This window comes from Nelumbo lutea, chromosome 6 (genome assembly GCF_056320005.1).
Source record: "Nelumbo lutea isolate HS-2025 chromosome 6, American lotus-T2T, whole genome shotgun sequence".
Taxonomy (NCBI): Eukaryota; Viridiplantae; Streptophyta; class Magnoliopsida; order Proteales; family Nelumbonaceae; genus Nelumbo; species Nelumbo lutea.
In genome coordinates this window covers 14,522,156-14,539,476 of record NC_142689.1, presented here as the reverse complement: position 1 = coordinate 14,539,476, position 17,321 = coordinate 14,522,156, and the positions used below count along the sequence as shown (strand labels likewise).

Here is a 17,321-nt window from a genome sequence, read left to right as displayed (position 1 = left end):
GAACATTTCAGACTGAAAAATTTTAAGTCCATTTAGGGAGAAATAAACGCATCCTTAATGTTTGGAATTTAGTAATCATCCTATCAAAAGGGGCGTGCTAGACTGCTAGTATCATGGGCATTGTCCATCCATCACAGATGGTGAGTCAATTAAAAAAACTGGCCATGTCATCATGTTGAAAGTGTAAGAATCTCTCAAATATCAGCAACATGGCCGTATTTTGATTGGCCAACTGTTGAATATGCTAGACTATTGCTGTAGCAAAAATGAGCTCGGCAAAAACATAAAAATCCAATGCAAACCCAATTGCAAACTTGGGATAACCTTAGACACCCAACCCTTGAAACCGAGGCAGGTCCATTGTCCTTCATCGATTCCCTTTATTTGAAAGGATAAATTACTTGAACTTCTGCAATTTCTGAAATTCCCCTCTTAAACCTATCGCAAACATTTGCTAGAAGAACTTCCTTGTGTAAGATATCGACCACATTAGCTTACTGAATACCGTCAAACCAATAATTTGATACCACAATAACACATGAGAAAGAAATTTGAAGAAAGCAAACCAAACAAAATAGACTAATACCTGTAAATAAATGAAAAATCAAGGGTAAATATGACCATGAATAAAGGAAAATGGATTATGATGGCATGCAGCAGGGCCATACTAAACATGTAGTAATAGTTGAGTTGGGTTGCTTGAGGGGTCAACCCAAAACTCAACCCTAACCCTTACTTGATGGTCAACCAAACCAATCCAGGGCTAACTGGGTCCAAGTTGCAGCCCTAGCAGAAGCATTCTCACAACCAGGTCAAGTTATAGATAGAAAGTGAGCCCAGTTCCCTACTTCCCCAGAGGGTTTGACACTTGAATTTATATTTTGAAATCATTTGATTCAAAATGCTATGTTTCTATTTATTTCTCCTAGCTAAAATAATTACAGACAGGTTTCCAAACATATCAGAAGGATCTGGATTTGTTACATTATCCTTTCAAGACAAGTAAAATACCCTAATAGAAATGCACAGAAGGTAAACTAGATATTGAATTGGGTCCTGAGCCAAAATTTGACTTGCATTGAAGCCAAAAATTTGTTTTCTTGCACAATAAAAATAGAATTTCAGACCCCTCGACCAATTGCTAGACCTCCCCTATCTTATGTCAACCTAAGCTATAGTGTACCAACAATGAACCACCATCGCTTTGATCTGTGGCGATACCTGGGGGAACTGCTCTATGACTTCTACAAGAGTTCAGTGTGAAGAAAATATAACATGCTGCACTCAAGCCATTTTAACCTTGCGGGATGGAGGTCGCCGGAATAAGCTGATGAGATCATCAAGACCCTGTTTGAAGAAAGTAGAGGTTTAGAAACTTTATAGAGTTGGGATAAATAATATCTAAGAAATTAAAAAGCATACCCTGGTTGTGATGACAAGAAAGCTGAACAGAATTATCAAATAGGAACCCAACACAAGTAGCAAGAGCAGGTCAAAAGTCACACTAGCAACCTGCAACAGCATAAGCATATTTTGTTAGGTTTTGTTCTCAAATAGGACCACTTTTTAGAACAAATAAAAGTACACAAGCCCGACAGTATATGAGTAGGGCTGCATGTCAGTTTGCCCAACTCAAGTTGCATTGCACCCCTGTATACAAGTATGATCAACTATACGAAAGGGTAGAGTGGCTAAGCATGTGTTGAATTCCTTCAATAATAACATCCAAGAGTAATAGATTGGGGGCATTACCCCAAACACATGGACTCGTCTGGGCTTGCCTTAAGGGACCTTTACTAAGGCAAAGGGTCAACCTCCTAGGATTAAGAATGCGAGAATGTCTCAAAGAGACAATTTTAAGTACCTGAATGCATGGGCTTCTTGTTTTGAACAATGCTAAGCAATCAAGAAACATGTTCAAAAACTGAGCATGAAAGAATCGTGAATGGTTGATATAGATGAACAGAAAAACCATATAGGATTAGAAATGATTTAAGGGCTCATAACAATGGATATGGCATTGAACAGAACAGAATGGCAGAACAGGACTTATGTAGCTGATGCCATATAGGTGGGACAAGGCTTAGACGATGATGGAAGAGAAATATCAAGACGACCTCACGTAACCCAAGCAATCCAACACCCTAAGGATTAAGAGGACACTGGGACAGATGGAACACTGACAATAGATACATTTCCTTAATTTCCTCCCTTCTTTCATTTTCTTGGGTCATGCCTATACTGACAATAGCACCATAAAAGGGAAGGAAGGAGGCAGTATGCAAGAGCTTTCTTGGGTTGGTATTACTTCAATGCAGTATAGGATGGTATCTCTCCAGTTTTTTGTTTCAAAGTATTCTTCAAGTTGATTGCAAAAAGATATATTTCATACCAAACCAAGAAGAGATAAGTACCTGATATATATTAAGACTTGCTTTCGTCAAATCATAGAAAGTGAATATTCCATCAAGAGCCTCATGTTGTACATTCACCTCAGCAGTATGATCCGCTAATTCCTGCCAAAGAGAATTGATTGCGTGAGCATGTCAACATCAGCCATACTGCAAACTGAAAAAAAATAATAATAATAACACCGCCCAGTAAAGTGTCATAATGTCAAGGAGAATGCACAAGGCCAGAACTAATTAAAAATGACCTTTAGAGTAATTGCAAAAATAAAAAATAATAAAAAAACTAAGACGACCAAAAAATTATTTTCAGCAAAGAAACACATCTTCCTCAATTTCATAGCTTTATATGATGCTTTGAATACTGGACCAGATTATACAGTAAAACTATTTGAACCAATACAGCTAGGGTCTCCAGTTTCCAGATCTGAATCAATTGCCCTGCCTTAAAAAATTATTGACTTTGGTTAAACACCTCCAAGCCATAGTTGTTGAGTCGATGCCTAGGTGTGACCTAGGTGACTATGGGCTTTTTATTGCTCGCATCGCCCAAATGCCAAGCAGTTTCTATATCAAACTTTACAATACCTTACAATATTTTTATATATCTTTATATGAGCCCATAATATTAACATAGGAAATAATTCATGTTGCTGACCCCATATAGTTTGGTAAAGGTGATGATGATGATGATAATGAATAAACTTGCATAATGTAGCAATAAGGCCCACAACAGAGAGAAACATAACATAACATAACATGAAATGACAGTCTATGGGCCATTCGGCCCATCTTCTCTACACTCCCCCTCAAGCTGAGCATAGATGTTAATCATGCCTAGCTTGCCAGTGTCATGTTAAAGCCTTGCCTTGGAAATGCCCTTGGTGAGAAAATTTGCCAATTGTCCTTCAGAAGTAATGAATGGAAGACACACTTCACCGGAGAAGACTCTTTCACGAATAAAGTGTCTATCAACCTCAATATGTTTGGTTCTATCATGTTATACCGGGTTGTGAGCAATGTTGATAGCAGCCTGATTATCACAGTACAACATCATGGGTTTGTCATGATCAATCCCAAGTTCTTCCATTAAGGACCTTAGCCACAACAATTCCGAGACTCCATGTGTCATGGCTCTATATTCTGCTTCTGCGGAGGATCGAGTTTCCAGCCCAATCAGCATCAGTATAGGCTTCAAGTTTCAGATGACCATGTTTGGCAAATTGAATTCCTTTTCCCGGAGAGCCTTTCAGATAGCACAAAATCCGTTCTACTGTTGCCATATGGATATCTCTAGGAGCATGCATGAACTGGTTAATGCAACTGACAGAATACGCAATATCTGGCCTAGTCATGCACAGGTACAAAAGCTTCCCAAGAAGTCTCTGAATGACCCCTTTGTCTTTTTGTGACTTGTATCAATAGGAGTTGCAGCTGGTCTTGCACCCAATTTTCTAGTTTCAGACAACAAATCAATGACATATTTCCTCTGGGAAATAAGAATCCCATCCCTGGATCTGGCAACTTCTATGCCAAGGAAGTATCTCAACTCCCTCAGATCCTTGATCTCAAATTCTGTATGGAGGAAAGACTTAAGGGCCAGAATGCCTGAGGCATCATCACCAGTCACTATAATGTCATTAATATACACAATGAGATACACTGCTAGATATCAACTTTTCTTCACAAAAAGAGTATGATCTGACTGTGTCTGAACATAACCGAATTTAACAAGTGCAGCTCTAAATCTCTCAAACCAGGCTCTAGGAGATTGTTTGAGGCCATAAAGAGATTTCTTCAGTTTACATACCTTTCCTTGCATATCTTTCCCATACATTCCTGGAGGAAGACACATGTAGACCTCCTCATGTAAGTCACCATTCAGAAATGCTTTCTTTACATCTAACAGATAGAGAGGCCAAGCAAAGTGAGCTGCCAGAGATAAAAGAACCCTCACAGATGTCATCTTAGCAACATGGGCAAAAGTCTCCAAATAGTCAATCCCATATGTCTGTGTGTAGCCTTTTGCAATAAGTCTGGCCTTGTACCTCTCAATAGTCCTATCTGCCCTGTATTTAATGGTAAAACCCCACTTGCATCCAACTGGATCCTTCTCTTCAGGCAAATCCACCACCATTTTCATGTAGAGCATCCATTTTAGTCTGCATGGCATCTCTCCATTCTAGAATCCCAAGAGCTTCTGATACAAACCTAGGAATGGGGTTAGAAGCAACTGAAGAAAGGTAGGCACAATATGAGGAGGAAAATAGGTCATAAGAAAGGTGTTTGGAAATGCAGTGTGCAGTATATTTCCGCTTTCCTTTCCTAACAGCAATGGGGACATCAAGATCTGGGAAGGATGATTCCAAGAAAGCTGAAGCAGTACCTGCTATCTCATCTATGATTGGGAGTGTATGAGCCTCATCCGTTGTAAGGGAAACCACTTGCTCATTCCTGGATCTCTGCCTTTGATACACTTTGGAATTATGGGTAAGACGACGGGGTAAAGAAATAGGAGCACTAGGACAAGAGGAATGAAGTGGCTAATCCTCCTTTGATTCATTTGGTGAGGATATAGATTTGTCAAGAGATTCAACTAGGACAGGAAGGGGAAGAGCAAAAACTTGTGACAAACTCTCCCCCTGTTGACAATGTCCTTCCTGAGAGGAACCATAAAAAAGAGAAAGTTCATCAAAGGTAACATCCATAGAGACATGTCGGGTGCCAGTCTTTGGATCAAAACAACAATAACCCTTTTGTGTGAGGGAGTAACCGAGGATGATGCATTTGTGGGCTTTTGGTTCAAACTTGTGTCTCTGCACACTTGGAATATGAACATAACAAGTACAGCCAAACACACGAAGAGGAATTGGGAAGAGATCCTTGTCTGGATGAAGAAGACTGAAGGGGGATTTAAACCCTAAAACCCTTGATGAAATACGGTTTATGAGATAGGTAGCAGTAATTACAGCATCACCCCAAAATCTTGTGGGAACATGTGAGGCAAATAAAAGGCTCCTTACAACTTCAACAATATGTCTATTTTTCCTCTTAGCAACTCCATTTTGTTCAGGGGTTCTAACACAGGAGCTTTGGTGAATAACCCCCATGTCAGAGAGATACAAGGATCAACTCTTCTCAAAATACTCTTTTGCATTGTCAGATCTGAAAACCTTAATTCTGGTATCAAATTGAGTTAAAACAAACTCATGAAATTGCCTCACCAAGTCTTGGGACTTCATCTCGAAATTTCATTAAGTATATCCAAGTGAATCTAGAAAAGTCATCAATAAACATGATAAAGTATCTATAACCCCCCATAGAGGATAAGTGGTAAGGCCCCATACATCAAAGTGCACAATATGAAAAGGAAAAGAAGATCTTTTATTGCTCACAGGGTAATTTTTTATACAATGCATTGACAACTGACATGACTCACAATCGAGACTGGACACACTGACTCCCTTAAACAGTTTGGAAAGCAAATGACTTAAAGCAGAAAAAGGTAAATGACCCAACCGACAATGACTCAACATAATTTGACTGACAGACTCTGAAGAAGTAGAACCAAAAGCAACATTCTTGGGATGATCAAAGCATTAGTCAGGGGTGTCAAGCAAGTATATTCCATTCGCTTCATGGCCACTCCCAATCACCTTCCGAGACTTCAGGTCCTGAAACACACAGTGAGAAGGGAAAAATGTTACACAACAATTCAATGACTTGGTCAAGCTACTTACAGATAACAAGTTGATATTTAACTTAGGTACATGAAGAGTGGAAGATAAGAGTAAAGAGTTTGTAGGCTTGACAGTTCCCTTGCCAGAAATAGGGGCAAGAGAACCATCAGCTAAGGTGATTTTGTCACGATCAGGAAGCAAATCATATGACACAAACAAAGTGGAAAGGTTGGTCATATGATCAGAAGCACCTGAGTCAATGATCCAAGGGGTCTTGGGATTACCGGAGTTGGATGCATGGTTAGCAAAAGCCCTTATACCTGAGTGAGCAAATGCGGTGGTGGCTGGACTTCCAGAAGGGTTGGATGATGAAGTTACACCTTCAAGCTGGCTGATCATCTTTCCAAACTTCTCATATTCAGCTTTCATGGCTGCCAATTTTGCACTAGCAAACTCAACCTCTGTATCTGTACTTGTGGCTGCATGTGCACTTCCTGTCTTTCTACTATCATTCTTCTTCTGGAATCGGATAGGGACAAGACTGGGATGCAATTTCCAGCACTTGTCCTTGGTGTGTTCCGGCTTCTTGTAATATTCACACACCACCTCTTTCTTTCCTGTGCCACTGGGAGCTCCTGTAATCCCTTTGGGTTTAATTCCCATATTTGCAAAATGATCATTGGTACTGACTCCTTGAACCTGCACTTGCCTCCTACTTTCTTCACTGTTGACCAAAGCATATGCTTGAGACAAAAACATCTTCCTTGGACAAGATGTTTTGCTTTGTAATGTCATATTCAGAATTCAACCCTGTCAAGAACTCAAAGACCTTATTCCTTTCAACCAATTTCCTGTATGTATCAGCATCCTTAGGGGTATCCCATGTCACAGCCTCTATCAAATCAATCTCTTACCATATAGATTTTAGGGCCGAGAAGTATGCTGCAAGTGACTTCTCCCCCTGTCTTAGATTCTTCACATCACTTCTCAGTTTGTAAGCTCTGGCAACATTCAACTTCTGGGAATAAGTTTCTGCAACACTATCCCAGATTTCCTTAGCCGAGTTCATACACAGATAACACTGACTAATCTGTGGCTGCATTGAGTTCACAAGCCACCCAATCACTGTGTAGTTTTCTTGCACCCATCTCTCATAAGATGGATCATCCTCTGGAGGAGCTTTCTTGCTCCCAGAAATAAAACCCCATTTTCCTTTGCCACAAATATGGATTTTCATTGATTGTGACCAAGCCAAGTAGTTGGTCCCATCAAGCTTAACTGTAGTTACAGCCAGCATAGAATCGGTTGGGGTTCCCAAAATCTGTCCATATTCAACAGCATTCTTGTTATCAAGGCTTGAGAATTCCATCATGTAAAGGCTCCAATTAGGATTTTCAATAGGTTTCCCAGGGTACTGGGGTCTTGATGAGTTTAGTTTGAGCTGAATAGGCAACAACAACTAGCTCACATAATCAGTTCAATCTTGATAACTGTGACAGTCCAGTTCGGTGGTAGTTCTTTCTTTACTGTTTCAGCCTTCAAAGGGCACCCAGCAAACCTCCAATCACAAGGTATTTCAGGTTCCCAACAGTCGTTGTCCCAAAGAGAATAAAAAAAAGGGTCACAATCCTTAAGAGACCCTTCGTCGAACACTCAGTGTGCAATAGTTAACAGCCTACTGTTAACTAGAAGAAACCACTTCAAACTGTTCAGTATAGGTCCAAGAAGAGGCTGGGATGAAGATGAGACTAGTACCACTTAGTTTTAGATCAGTTTCAGTAGCTTGGCAGTCCAATAATCATCCGAATAGCACTTCCAAAACAACAAAAAATAACCCAGCAAAGGATTGAGAAAAGACTTACAGCAAGAGAGTCTCTGGTTTGAACTATAAACCAAGCCGAACACTTGTTCTCTGAGATAACTTCGAAATTCTTTTCTCTGATTTCAAATTAGGCCAAACAACTTGCTCTCTGATTCTTCCTGGTCACCGAACCCTTCTCCAATTGTATAAAAACTTAGGCACCCTCCAATGACCTCCAAGAACAAGGTGGATGACTGTAAACTTTCAGCCCTAGAACCTCCTCATGTAGTTGGCTGAACTAGAACCACATGAGGGGCACGCCAAGCAATGGCCCACTCTGATACCAAGTTGAAAAACAACCCACTTGATGTATGGAACTGTTTGAGATTAGATGCAAACCAAAAAATAAGCAAACAAGAGAGGAAGAGAAGAGAGAGCTGGCAGCAATGAGTGTTAGAGAGTAAGAGGTTCGAACATTACCTCTCTCAAACACTCTAAACATCTTATTAATAAGTTAATCTTTGACTAATTACGAAGAGACCCTTGAGTGGGCAGGTTAATACAAAAAATAGAACATTACAGAGTATGGGCCTAGAATAAGGCCCACAACAAAGAGAAACATAACATAACATGAAATGACAGTCTATGGGCCATTCGGCCCATCTTCTCTATAGTAAGAAACCCTTCACAGGACTGATTCTATCTAATGATATTGGATGACCAATAAGGACCTCTTCAATTTCTAAAGCGATCCTGCATATAGATATTTGACTCCACCTACAACTACAATCAGATTATTGTTGAAACTGGGAAAAAGAAGCGCAGATACTTTCAAAATACTAATATCCAATTCCTCTTTTCCAAATCAAACCAAAATGCACATTTGAAATTCAACTGCTATGATATCAAGCAGCATCTCCACCAAGGTTTAAAGTATCAAAAAGGCAATTTTAAGAAACGTATCAGGATATGCTTTGGATATGCATAGATACAGACGAAAAACTAAAATGCGCATGGATACACTATGAAACTCAAATAAATCCTAAAAAATATAGTAATAACAATAAAGTACAAGGTATGTATGACCATAAATAAGTATTAGGGATCAGGGCATAATCGGTAACTATTGAAAAATTATGGAAAAACTAAAATGTGCACATATATACCTTGGTTTTAGAAAATCAAAATAATTTGTCTTAATGATTGTTAATATATAAACTTTAATTATCGATTTTAGCATTTATTAACAAGCATCTAGGGTTGATCATCTCGGCCCGACCCAACTCCGAAATTCCAGGTTTGGAGTTGGGTTTCATGTTCACCCCAATAAACATCCACTAAAAAGAAAAAGTTTATTTAAGGATGAAAATGGATAACATTTGAACACCAAAATGGATTTGGGCATAGTGGACTCATGGGCATTGTAAACGTGTGACCAAGGTTCGAATCTTCTTATGGCCTACTTTAGCTTTTACACCTAAGATAATGTGCATTAGGCGTTAGAATGGTGTGCCAATTTCAAAATTCAAATTCAAACGTCTTAAAATTAAAGAGAGAGATGGAGAGAGTAGTTAATGTAATGGACATAACAAACAGGTAGTAATGTTGCGATGGACAATAAGTGACCTTCGAAGCACATGCATGCATGCTTTTTTCAATTATCAAAAAAAAAGAAAAGCACATGCATGCTTTATGAAGATTCCCAAGTATCAACATCCTATGATTTTTTGTACCTCCTTGGATCAGGAATGGTCCCGCTTCTTTAAATTATTCAGAAGGAAATAGATTATCCCAAGTGAACTAGTTAGCTTGATTGACTTGTTGCTAATGAAGGGACACAGCTAATGTCAAATGTTTACAGTTGGTGCAGAGGGGAAAGAATCTAAGATGAAAAGTTCTGAGGAATTGTTAGTCATTACTATTTTTTGTTCTTGGAAGGGAGTTAATGTATATGATCTATGTAAGCTGAAAGGACATGAACATACTTGTATCTTGATGTATAGGGGACCACCACTGATATTTTTTGCTAATTAATATTATAAAATTTGCTTATCCAAAATATAAAAAAAAAAAAGATTGCAAGGTTCACAGTGTAAGAGCATGGATATACCACCCAGTCTGCCCCATCCTGAGCCGAAATTCAACTGACCTGATTCAACAGAGGTCACAATCCAGGTCAAGTCATGAATGTAGCATGTAGACTAGTGGCTGACAACTGGTCACCTATGTTGACATGGCATAACTGTTCAACAGGTTGAAGATTTTAGAGAATCTTCTGTTTAGAAAGATGGAGAAATTATATAAAGGGATGTTTTCCAAATCAGAGGACTGTCGACCATTCTTCCATCAACTCCACTCTCTCTCCTCCACCAATGTCCAGCCACTCAGACTTTCAGAGGTCCAACCACCACCGCTCCATACTTCTAAATCCCGATTCCCGACTCCAACATATAGAACAATTAAAATAGCTAAAAGCAACATTGCAATCTAATAAAAAAGGGTATGCTAGTTGAAAATTCACCACCAAAAAACGTCAGCTGGAAGTGTTTGTGGTGATCTGATTATCTAAACTTTCAAAGATCATGCACCATTAGTGTAAAACATCAAAGATAAATGTGAAAATTGCAACAAAAAGTTGCACAAAAGAAATGGACAATTATATAAAAAATCTTCGCACGACAAACCGGATAATAATAAATACACAAAATGAAAATGTGATAGTTACCTTTTTCAAAGCTAAGATGAACGGATCATTCTTTGGGAGAAATGGAGCCACACGGGGTGTCTGTGACATAAGATCCAACCAAGACTGAATATAAAAAGGATTGACAGCTAAACTACTACCATCGGCAAAGATCTGAATGTTCTTTCCTTGGTGCCCATAAATATGCCTCTGCACGTAATGGAAATGAAATAAGCATTTAAACCAAGAATGAAAGAGAGAAAATAAATGAAATATGACACACTCTTCTACTTCTTTTCTTTCCCTTTTTGTTTGGGGTGGGGGGTCCGAGTTCCAGCCATGTCCTGTAGTACTAATTCCTTTCACATTTCTTAAGCCTGTTTTTGTTCCAAAGTGCAAATTTCATTTGCAAATTTTTTCAAGCTAAAATTTCAGGAGGTAAAATAATGCAAGTAAAATCTGGGTTCTCTTCATATTCTACTTTACTTTGTTTGAAGAGAAGTAAAACAGTAAGTAAAATGATGTGGTTTCCACTCTATATAGAAGAGAATGAAGGAAGGAGAGTAAAATTTTGGCTCACTTTTTGGTAATGCAGATTTTAATACCCCATGGAAAAGCAAATAATGTGGTCCCAGTGTAAATTTGAACCAGGTGGAAAATTAAAACCCAGTCCACTTTTGAATTCGAAAAACTGCAGTGTAAGTAATTCATTCACATTAGACCTTTTTTTTTTATTGGAAACGGCAACTTCATCAATACAACTTAAGAATAACTTTCCAAAGTACAGCTGTCAACCCCTAAACAGGTGTTGAGCCAGTAATCTTTCTTACAAAACTGCCCAGAACATTCTCTCCCTCAGTCCGTTGCTTAGCCAACGTGTCAGCTAAACCATTAGCTGATCTCCTTGTCCATTTGAAGCATGCACCAATCTCCCTTGTTGTGTTGAAGATTTCCCTTATGGGCTGTCTATAAATCCAGGCTCCCAACTTACCAGATTGCAGCCATCAATCAACAATTTAGAGTCTCCCTCTATCTCAATGAGTCGCCCACTCCTATTGGTCCTGAAAACATAGCCACAATTCTGCCATTTTCATCTCTGAATACTCCTATACCTGAAGCGCCCGGGTTACCTCTATTCACACTAGACCATTGTCATAGAAGTTATTGTTAAGTTTCTGATATGCCGTTATAACAGAATGTGATAAAACTTGTTTGCTTTTATTAACCAATCCTGTAAGGCCTCCATTAGTTCCTCATTGTATATCAAGCTAAATGGCATCAGGTTCTATGCCAAAAAAATTAAAAAAAAAAAGTCTGACCAACAACTTGAGTTTTTTTGCCAAATAACATGGCATTCCATGGCATAAACAGCCAAGTCTACATGGGGTGATAAAACTTTTGGTTGCAATTGATTATATTTTAGGATTAGGAATAAAATGGTTTCATGAAAAATGTCCTGTATTAAGAAGGACGAGAGAACAACACTAGCAGGGGAGGAGGGGGATTCTATTCTCTGCTCCGGCTTGCTTGTTGGCACTCCACTAGAACCCCCGACCTAGCCACTATACTTGAAAAGGCACAAGATTGGGCTGAGGCACACACCTGTTCAGAGGAGCTATGCCTAGGTGCCTAAACATACCTTTTAATCATAAGTCAAACATCTATTTAGTTATAATGGTGACCAACTACATGTACTAAGTGGTGACTCCATTTACGGTTTCCTTCTCAAAAAGCAGAGTCTTTACCACTCTCCTTATAGTAGAACTGCTATGCTAGACACGGAAAAAAGTTTGAATCAACAATGACATGATTGCATTAGACATTCAATCGGAGCTAAATGCAATATGTCCTAATCCGTGTTTTAAAAGTGCAAGGCACAAAAAAAAAAACAAAATAACAAAAAGCAAATGACATTTTGTGCTCAAGACGCAACACAAGGCACAACCTTTTTAAAGCAAGTGAAAATTTAAAAAAGAAATAAAAAAATGCAAAAAAATAAAAAATAAAATAAAATAGTATTAATTGAAAATGCAAGCTTTAATTTTAAACTAAATGTTTAAAAAGCCTATTATCTCAAATTAAAATACATAAACATAACATATTAAACATATTTGAAGTGAAAATGCAAAAATAGCATACAAAACATGTTCAAGCATGTCTAACTTTCAATATCTTTATATTGATAAAAAAAAAACTTTTCAATTTTTTTTCTCTCTCCCAATTGCATTATTTCAAATAACTAATATGCTGCAAACATCTTTCATTCCCAATCCTACGAGCTGCCTTGTACCAAGCCTCTTGAGGCAAGCCCAAACAAGTCCATGTTAGTATTTTTTTTTTTTTGAAACTGTAAGGTATTGTATTTCATTAGAACCAAAAGGCCAAAATACAATGAAGCCCCTGTACAATGAGAGACTGAACAGAGGATATACAATTCTGCCCAATACAGCCAAATTCCCAAAACCAAAAAAAAAAAAACGATTTTATACAGCCAAATTCCCACATGCTTAAAAACACAAAAAAGCGCAACAAATTAAAAAAAAAAAAAAGGCACACATTCGGGCTGAGGTGCAAGGTGCACCAGGTGCACACCTTTGCAAAGGGGCTGCACCTGGGCATGGACGAGTTGCAGGCCCTGAAATGTGCCTTGCCTATGCGCCTAGGCACACCTCAAGTGCACCTTTAAAATCACTGGTCCTAATAGAGAGTGGAAAAATGCAATACAGCCTAGTGATGGGAGACACTTATAGCTAATCAAGTTACTTCTATAAAAATGTATCCTGGGATATGTGATTATAGACCGGGTTTTGTTTATGAGAGGGTGTTGGAGAGTGTCTAATATGTTTCCCATGTGCAATTTTTATCAACTCTAGTATAGTCAGGTCAAGTAATTTGGGCCAGATCAGGAATTTTGGCGAGTCAGTTTTGTGGCCAAGCTTGCTTGTGGTTTATATTTTTAGTTGAGTTTTCTTCTCTCTTGGAATCCGATCCATTTGAGTCATGTTTCTTATTCGGTGAGTTTGTACTTTTCAATTGCCTCTTAAGTTTGTTTATCTATTTGAATTGCATCTAGGCTGGCTTTCTTTTCTTTTTAGTTTTGTTTTCTGCTTTTTTTATGTAGGGGTGAGGGGGGGGAGGGGGGGTCGTTAACGATTTTGTATGCTCTATTTCTGAGTTCTGTAAATATGATGCCCTATTCCATGGATGTATGCTAGCAAGCCAAATCATGAAGGCGTATTTTTCCTTTTTTTTTCTGGTTATTTTTCTGTTCTCTGAAAGCTAACAACTTCATATTATCCATGGATAACTACCATATCTCTCCCCCTGATTTTAAAGAACAGCAGAAGTGTAATAGTAAAAAGAGAAGAAGAGATCCATTTTGATTAAACTTGTGTGCCATTTTTATCACATAAAAATGTCATAACACAAAGTATAGATCTTACCGTAAGACTCTCAGCAACTAACTTGACACTTCTCGAAACTGCAATCCCGTTCACAAAATGCCTGTAGCAAAACCTACTTTCTCAGAGAAAGGAAATATAAAATAGAATATAACTTTGAGCAATAAGTTTAAAAAAAAATGGTTAAGTTTTGAAAATATTACCTGCTGTCAGACAGACCTCCAGTGCTTTCTAGTAATTCAGGTGCAACAGAAAGTTCAGAAAGTGTGACAGCAGTGACTCTTGACTTTGAAAACTGTTCATGCTCCCAAGCTACCTATATCAGGGTTAACAACTCTATAACATTATTTGGTTAGCAAATGCAAAATTTAGACATTGATAAAGAAATTTTTGCTTTATGTGCTTGTAGCATGTTAATAAAATTCTGTAATAAATACTAGGGTTTACAATTTATCCATTATTCAAATTAGGGCAATAATAGTTCATTTTTCCTTTTCCTTTCTTTGTGCCCTTAGAATATAATTAATAAATTGTTTTGGTCATTCATAAAAAACACACAGCTCAGCAGTTTATGTTTGTGTCATTTAAGAAGAAAGAAAGTATATCACTAGATTTTTTCCCTATTCTCCATATGTTCTTCTGGGTAAATTCCGAGCACCCCCCAATACTTTGCGAGAGCTTAAACCTCGCTCCTCTCCAAGGGTTGCTTGTTTTGTATGTATACATTTTTTAAAAAGAAAATTCATTAAATGAGAAGAAGGTACAAGGCATCACCCACAATTCAGCTACCAAGAAATAAAACATAAAGAAGAAAAAATGAACAGACAGAAACATATATTCTTGCATCATTTAACAAAGACTCAAAAAAGTCCAGAAATCATAACCAAAATCTTCTCTCTTCGAGTTTCTAAATTCTGGTAGAACCAACATTCATTCCAGCAGTCTTGAACCAATAACAGCACAAAGCCACACCTTTCTTGTTTTGTTGGAAAAGATTCTTCTATTTTTTTCTTTCCACACATCCTAGCAGACAGCAAATGGAAACAACTCCACATAATTTTAGCTTTACTGTATGTATACTTTGACGTTTCTTTAATAAAATTTTTATTATTCATCAAAGAATTGTAGAGAACACTGATGTGGGCCCCACGGCTGTGGTCCCCACTGTGTTCGTATGACAGCACATGTAACCTTTGTTAGTTTTGTCAGTGTTAGTTGGTAGTTATCTTAGACAGCTTGTTATTTCAGTTTATTATTTGTTTTATTTTCCATGTAAGCATTAAGGGCAATTCTGCCCTTTCCTACATTTAGTGAACATAACCTATAAGGATTGAGAGAGTGGTGGTGGCAGATTCATTCAATCTGTCCCTCCTTTCAAAACCCTTGTGTACTTCTGCTTTCTTCTCCTTTCTTCTCCCTCTTTCTTCTACTATTCTCAATCCAATATCTTTTGGAATTCAAGACTGACTGTAGTCTTGATCGACTACTTGGTATCAGAGCCTATCTAGGGTTTCTCATGTGAGTCTAGTCCAGCCGACCGCATGAGAACTGTCTAGGGCTGGAAGCTTACAAAGGACTGTTCGTTGGCTGATTCTTGGAGGTTACCAGAAAAGTTTAGCAGCTGCCCAAAGACTTGTAGAGGCTTGGAGAGTGTTTTGGTAATCAAGAAGAATCAGAGAAGGTTAGGGTTTAGGCCACGATTGAAGGTAGCGATCAGAGTTTTCTGGGTAAGTCTTTATTTTTCCCTTGAGATTGCTGTCAGTCAAGATAGGTTGGACCTATCTAGGAGGAGCGGCCGAACTCTCCTATTTTTTCTCAGAGGTGATCAGCTTTTTAGGGTTTGTCATTAACCCTACGGCTGGACTTGACTGTGAATTCTTTTGGAAGGTGCGGCTGAGCACTGTTTATGTTCTCACAAAGGTTTTCCTAAGCCTACGATTAAAACCCTAATTCTGCTTCAGCATTACAGATTGCTTTCTAAGTGGTTTTCAGACCTGTTTTGGCTTCCGAGCCTGTTTTGGGGGTGAGAACTGTTATCGGACAGCTTATATTCTGATTGCCGATTGGTTTCAGATCAGATCTGAACTGATTTCATACAGATTTCTGATTGTGATCAGTTGTTTAAGGGCTGTTTTCTATTGCAGTAACCCTAATAGTTCTTAACTACTGATTCTTAACCAATAATAGAGTTCAAAAATCAGGGAGAAGGCGTTTTTAGGAACAGCAGTTCTGGTAATATGTCTGAGACTGCGCTTCAGATTACAACTGTGAGATTTGACGGATCCAATTACTTGGAATGGGCCCAATCAGCCATGATGGCTATTGGGGGAAGGGGAAAACTTAGCAACCAATTGGGAGATGTGAAATAACCTTCCAAGGAGAACCCAATGTATACCAAGTGGATTCAGGAGAACTACTTGGTTATGACATGGCTGTGCAACTCTTGAGTGGGAAAGTCCAAAAGATGCACAGACCCATAGAAAGCAAGTCGAGACCAATAGGGTGTTTAAATTTCTGGCTGGCCTGAATTCAGATTATGACATTGCGAGACAGCAAATACTAACAAGAGACAGTGTGGCCCTATCTCAAGCCTACTCCCTGGTGCATAGTGAAGAGACCAGGAGAAAGGTTATGATGCAACATCAGCCCTTCCCCTAGCCCCAGCAGCAATTAAACCTAAGTCTGGGGTGATACAGAAAGGGACATGAAGAAGGAAGATAAACGGGATCTAGTATGTGAACATTGCAAGAAACCCAAGCATATGAAAGATACATGTAGGAAGTTGCACCCTCATTTAGTCCCAGCAAAACTGAGGAATAAAAGGGGTAATGCTCATATGGCTGTGAATACTGATTCTACATCCTTGTTGGGCACAAAAGGCACGCCCCTAGATACCTTAGCTGATGTTCGGGCTGCCCTAATACAGTTGGAAAAGGAGGTTGGGAATTCAGTTCAGTCATCTCGGTCACCATCAGCCCCTACCACATCAGCATTTGGTCATTCAGGTACTCGGGCCTCAGCTTACCATGCTTCAGCTCCAGGTAACACAGAACATTGTTAGGCAATAGACTCAGGTGCATCTGACCATATGACTGGCTTGCCATCACTGTTCACTACTTATCACTTATCTTTTGTTAGAGATAAAGTATCCATTGCTTATGGCTCTCTTGTTCCCATTTCTGGCAAGGGTGACATCAAGTTATCTAATACTATCTCTTTATCCTCAGTCTTGCATGTTCCTAAACTTGATACTAATTTGCTTTTGGTCAGTAGTATTACAAAACATCAGAACTGTTCAGTAACCTTTTTCCCTGACCGATGTGTTTTTCAGGACTTGGAGACGAGGAA

General features: G+C 38.6%; 1 protein-coding gene across 1 annotated transcript in view; it reads right to left on the bottom strand.

Moving 5' to 3' along the window:
• Positions 1 to 890: 890 nt before the first annotated feature.
• Positions 891 to 17,321, bottom strand: part of LOC148847511 (M28 Zn-peptidase nicastrin) — a 35,467-nt gene continuing 19,036 nt past the window's right edge. Inside the window, exons 9-14 of the mRNA XM_088949996.1 lie at positions 14,177 to 14,289; positions 14,016 to 14,076; positions 10,615 to 10,782; positions 2,415 to 2,516; positions 1,423 to 1,512; positions 891 to 1,347 (exon numbers count right to left, since the gene is read on the bottom strand). Coding sequence (XP_088806122.1) covers positions 1,285 to 1,347; positions 1,423 to 1,512; positions 2,415 to 2,516; positions 10,615 to 10,782; positions 14,016 to 14,076; positions 14,177 to 14,289 — 597 coding nt within the window. The 3' untranslated portion in view covers positions 891 to 1,284. The remainder of the gene's footprint in view (positions 1,348 to 1,422; positions 1,513 to 2,414; positions 2,517 to 10,614; positions 10,783 to 14,015; positions 14,077 to 14,176; positions 14,290 to 17,321) is intronic.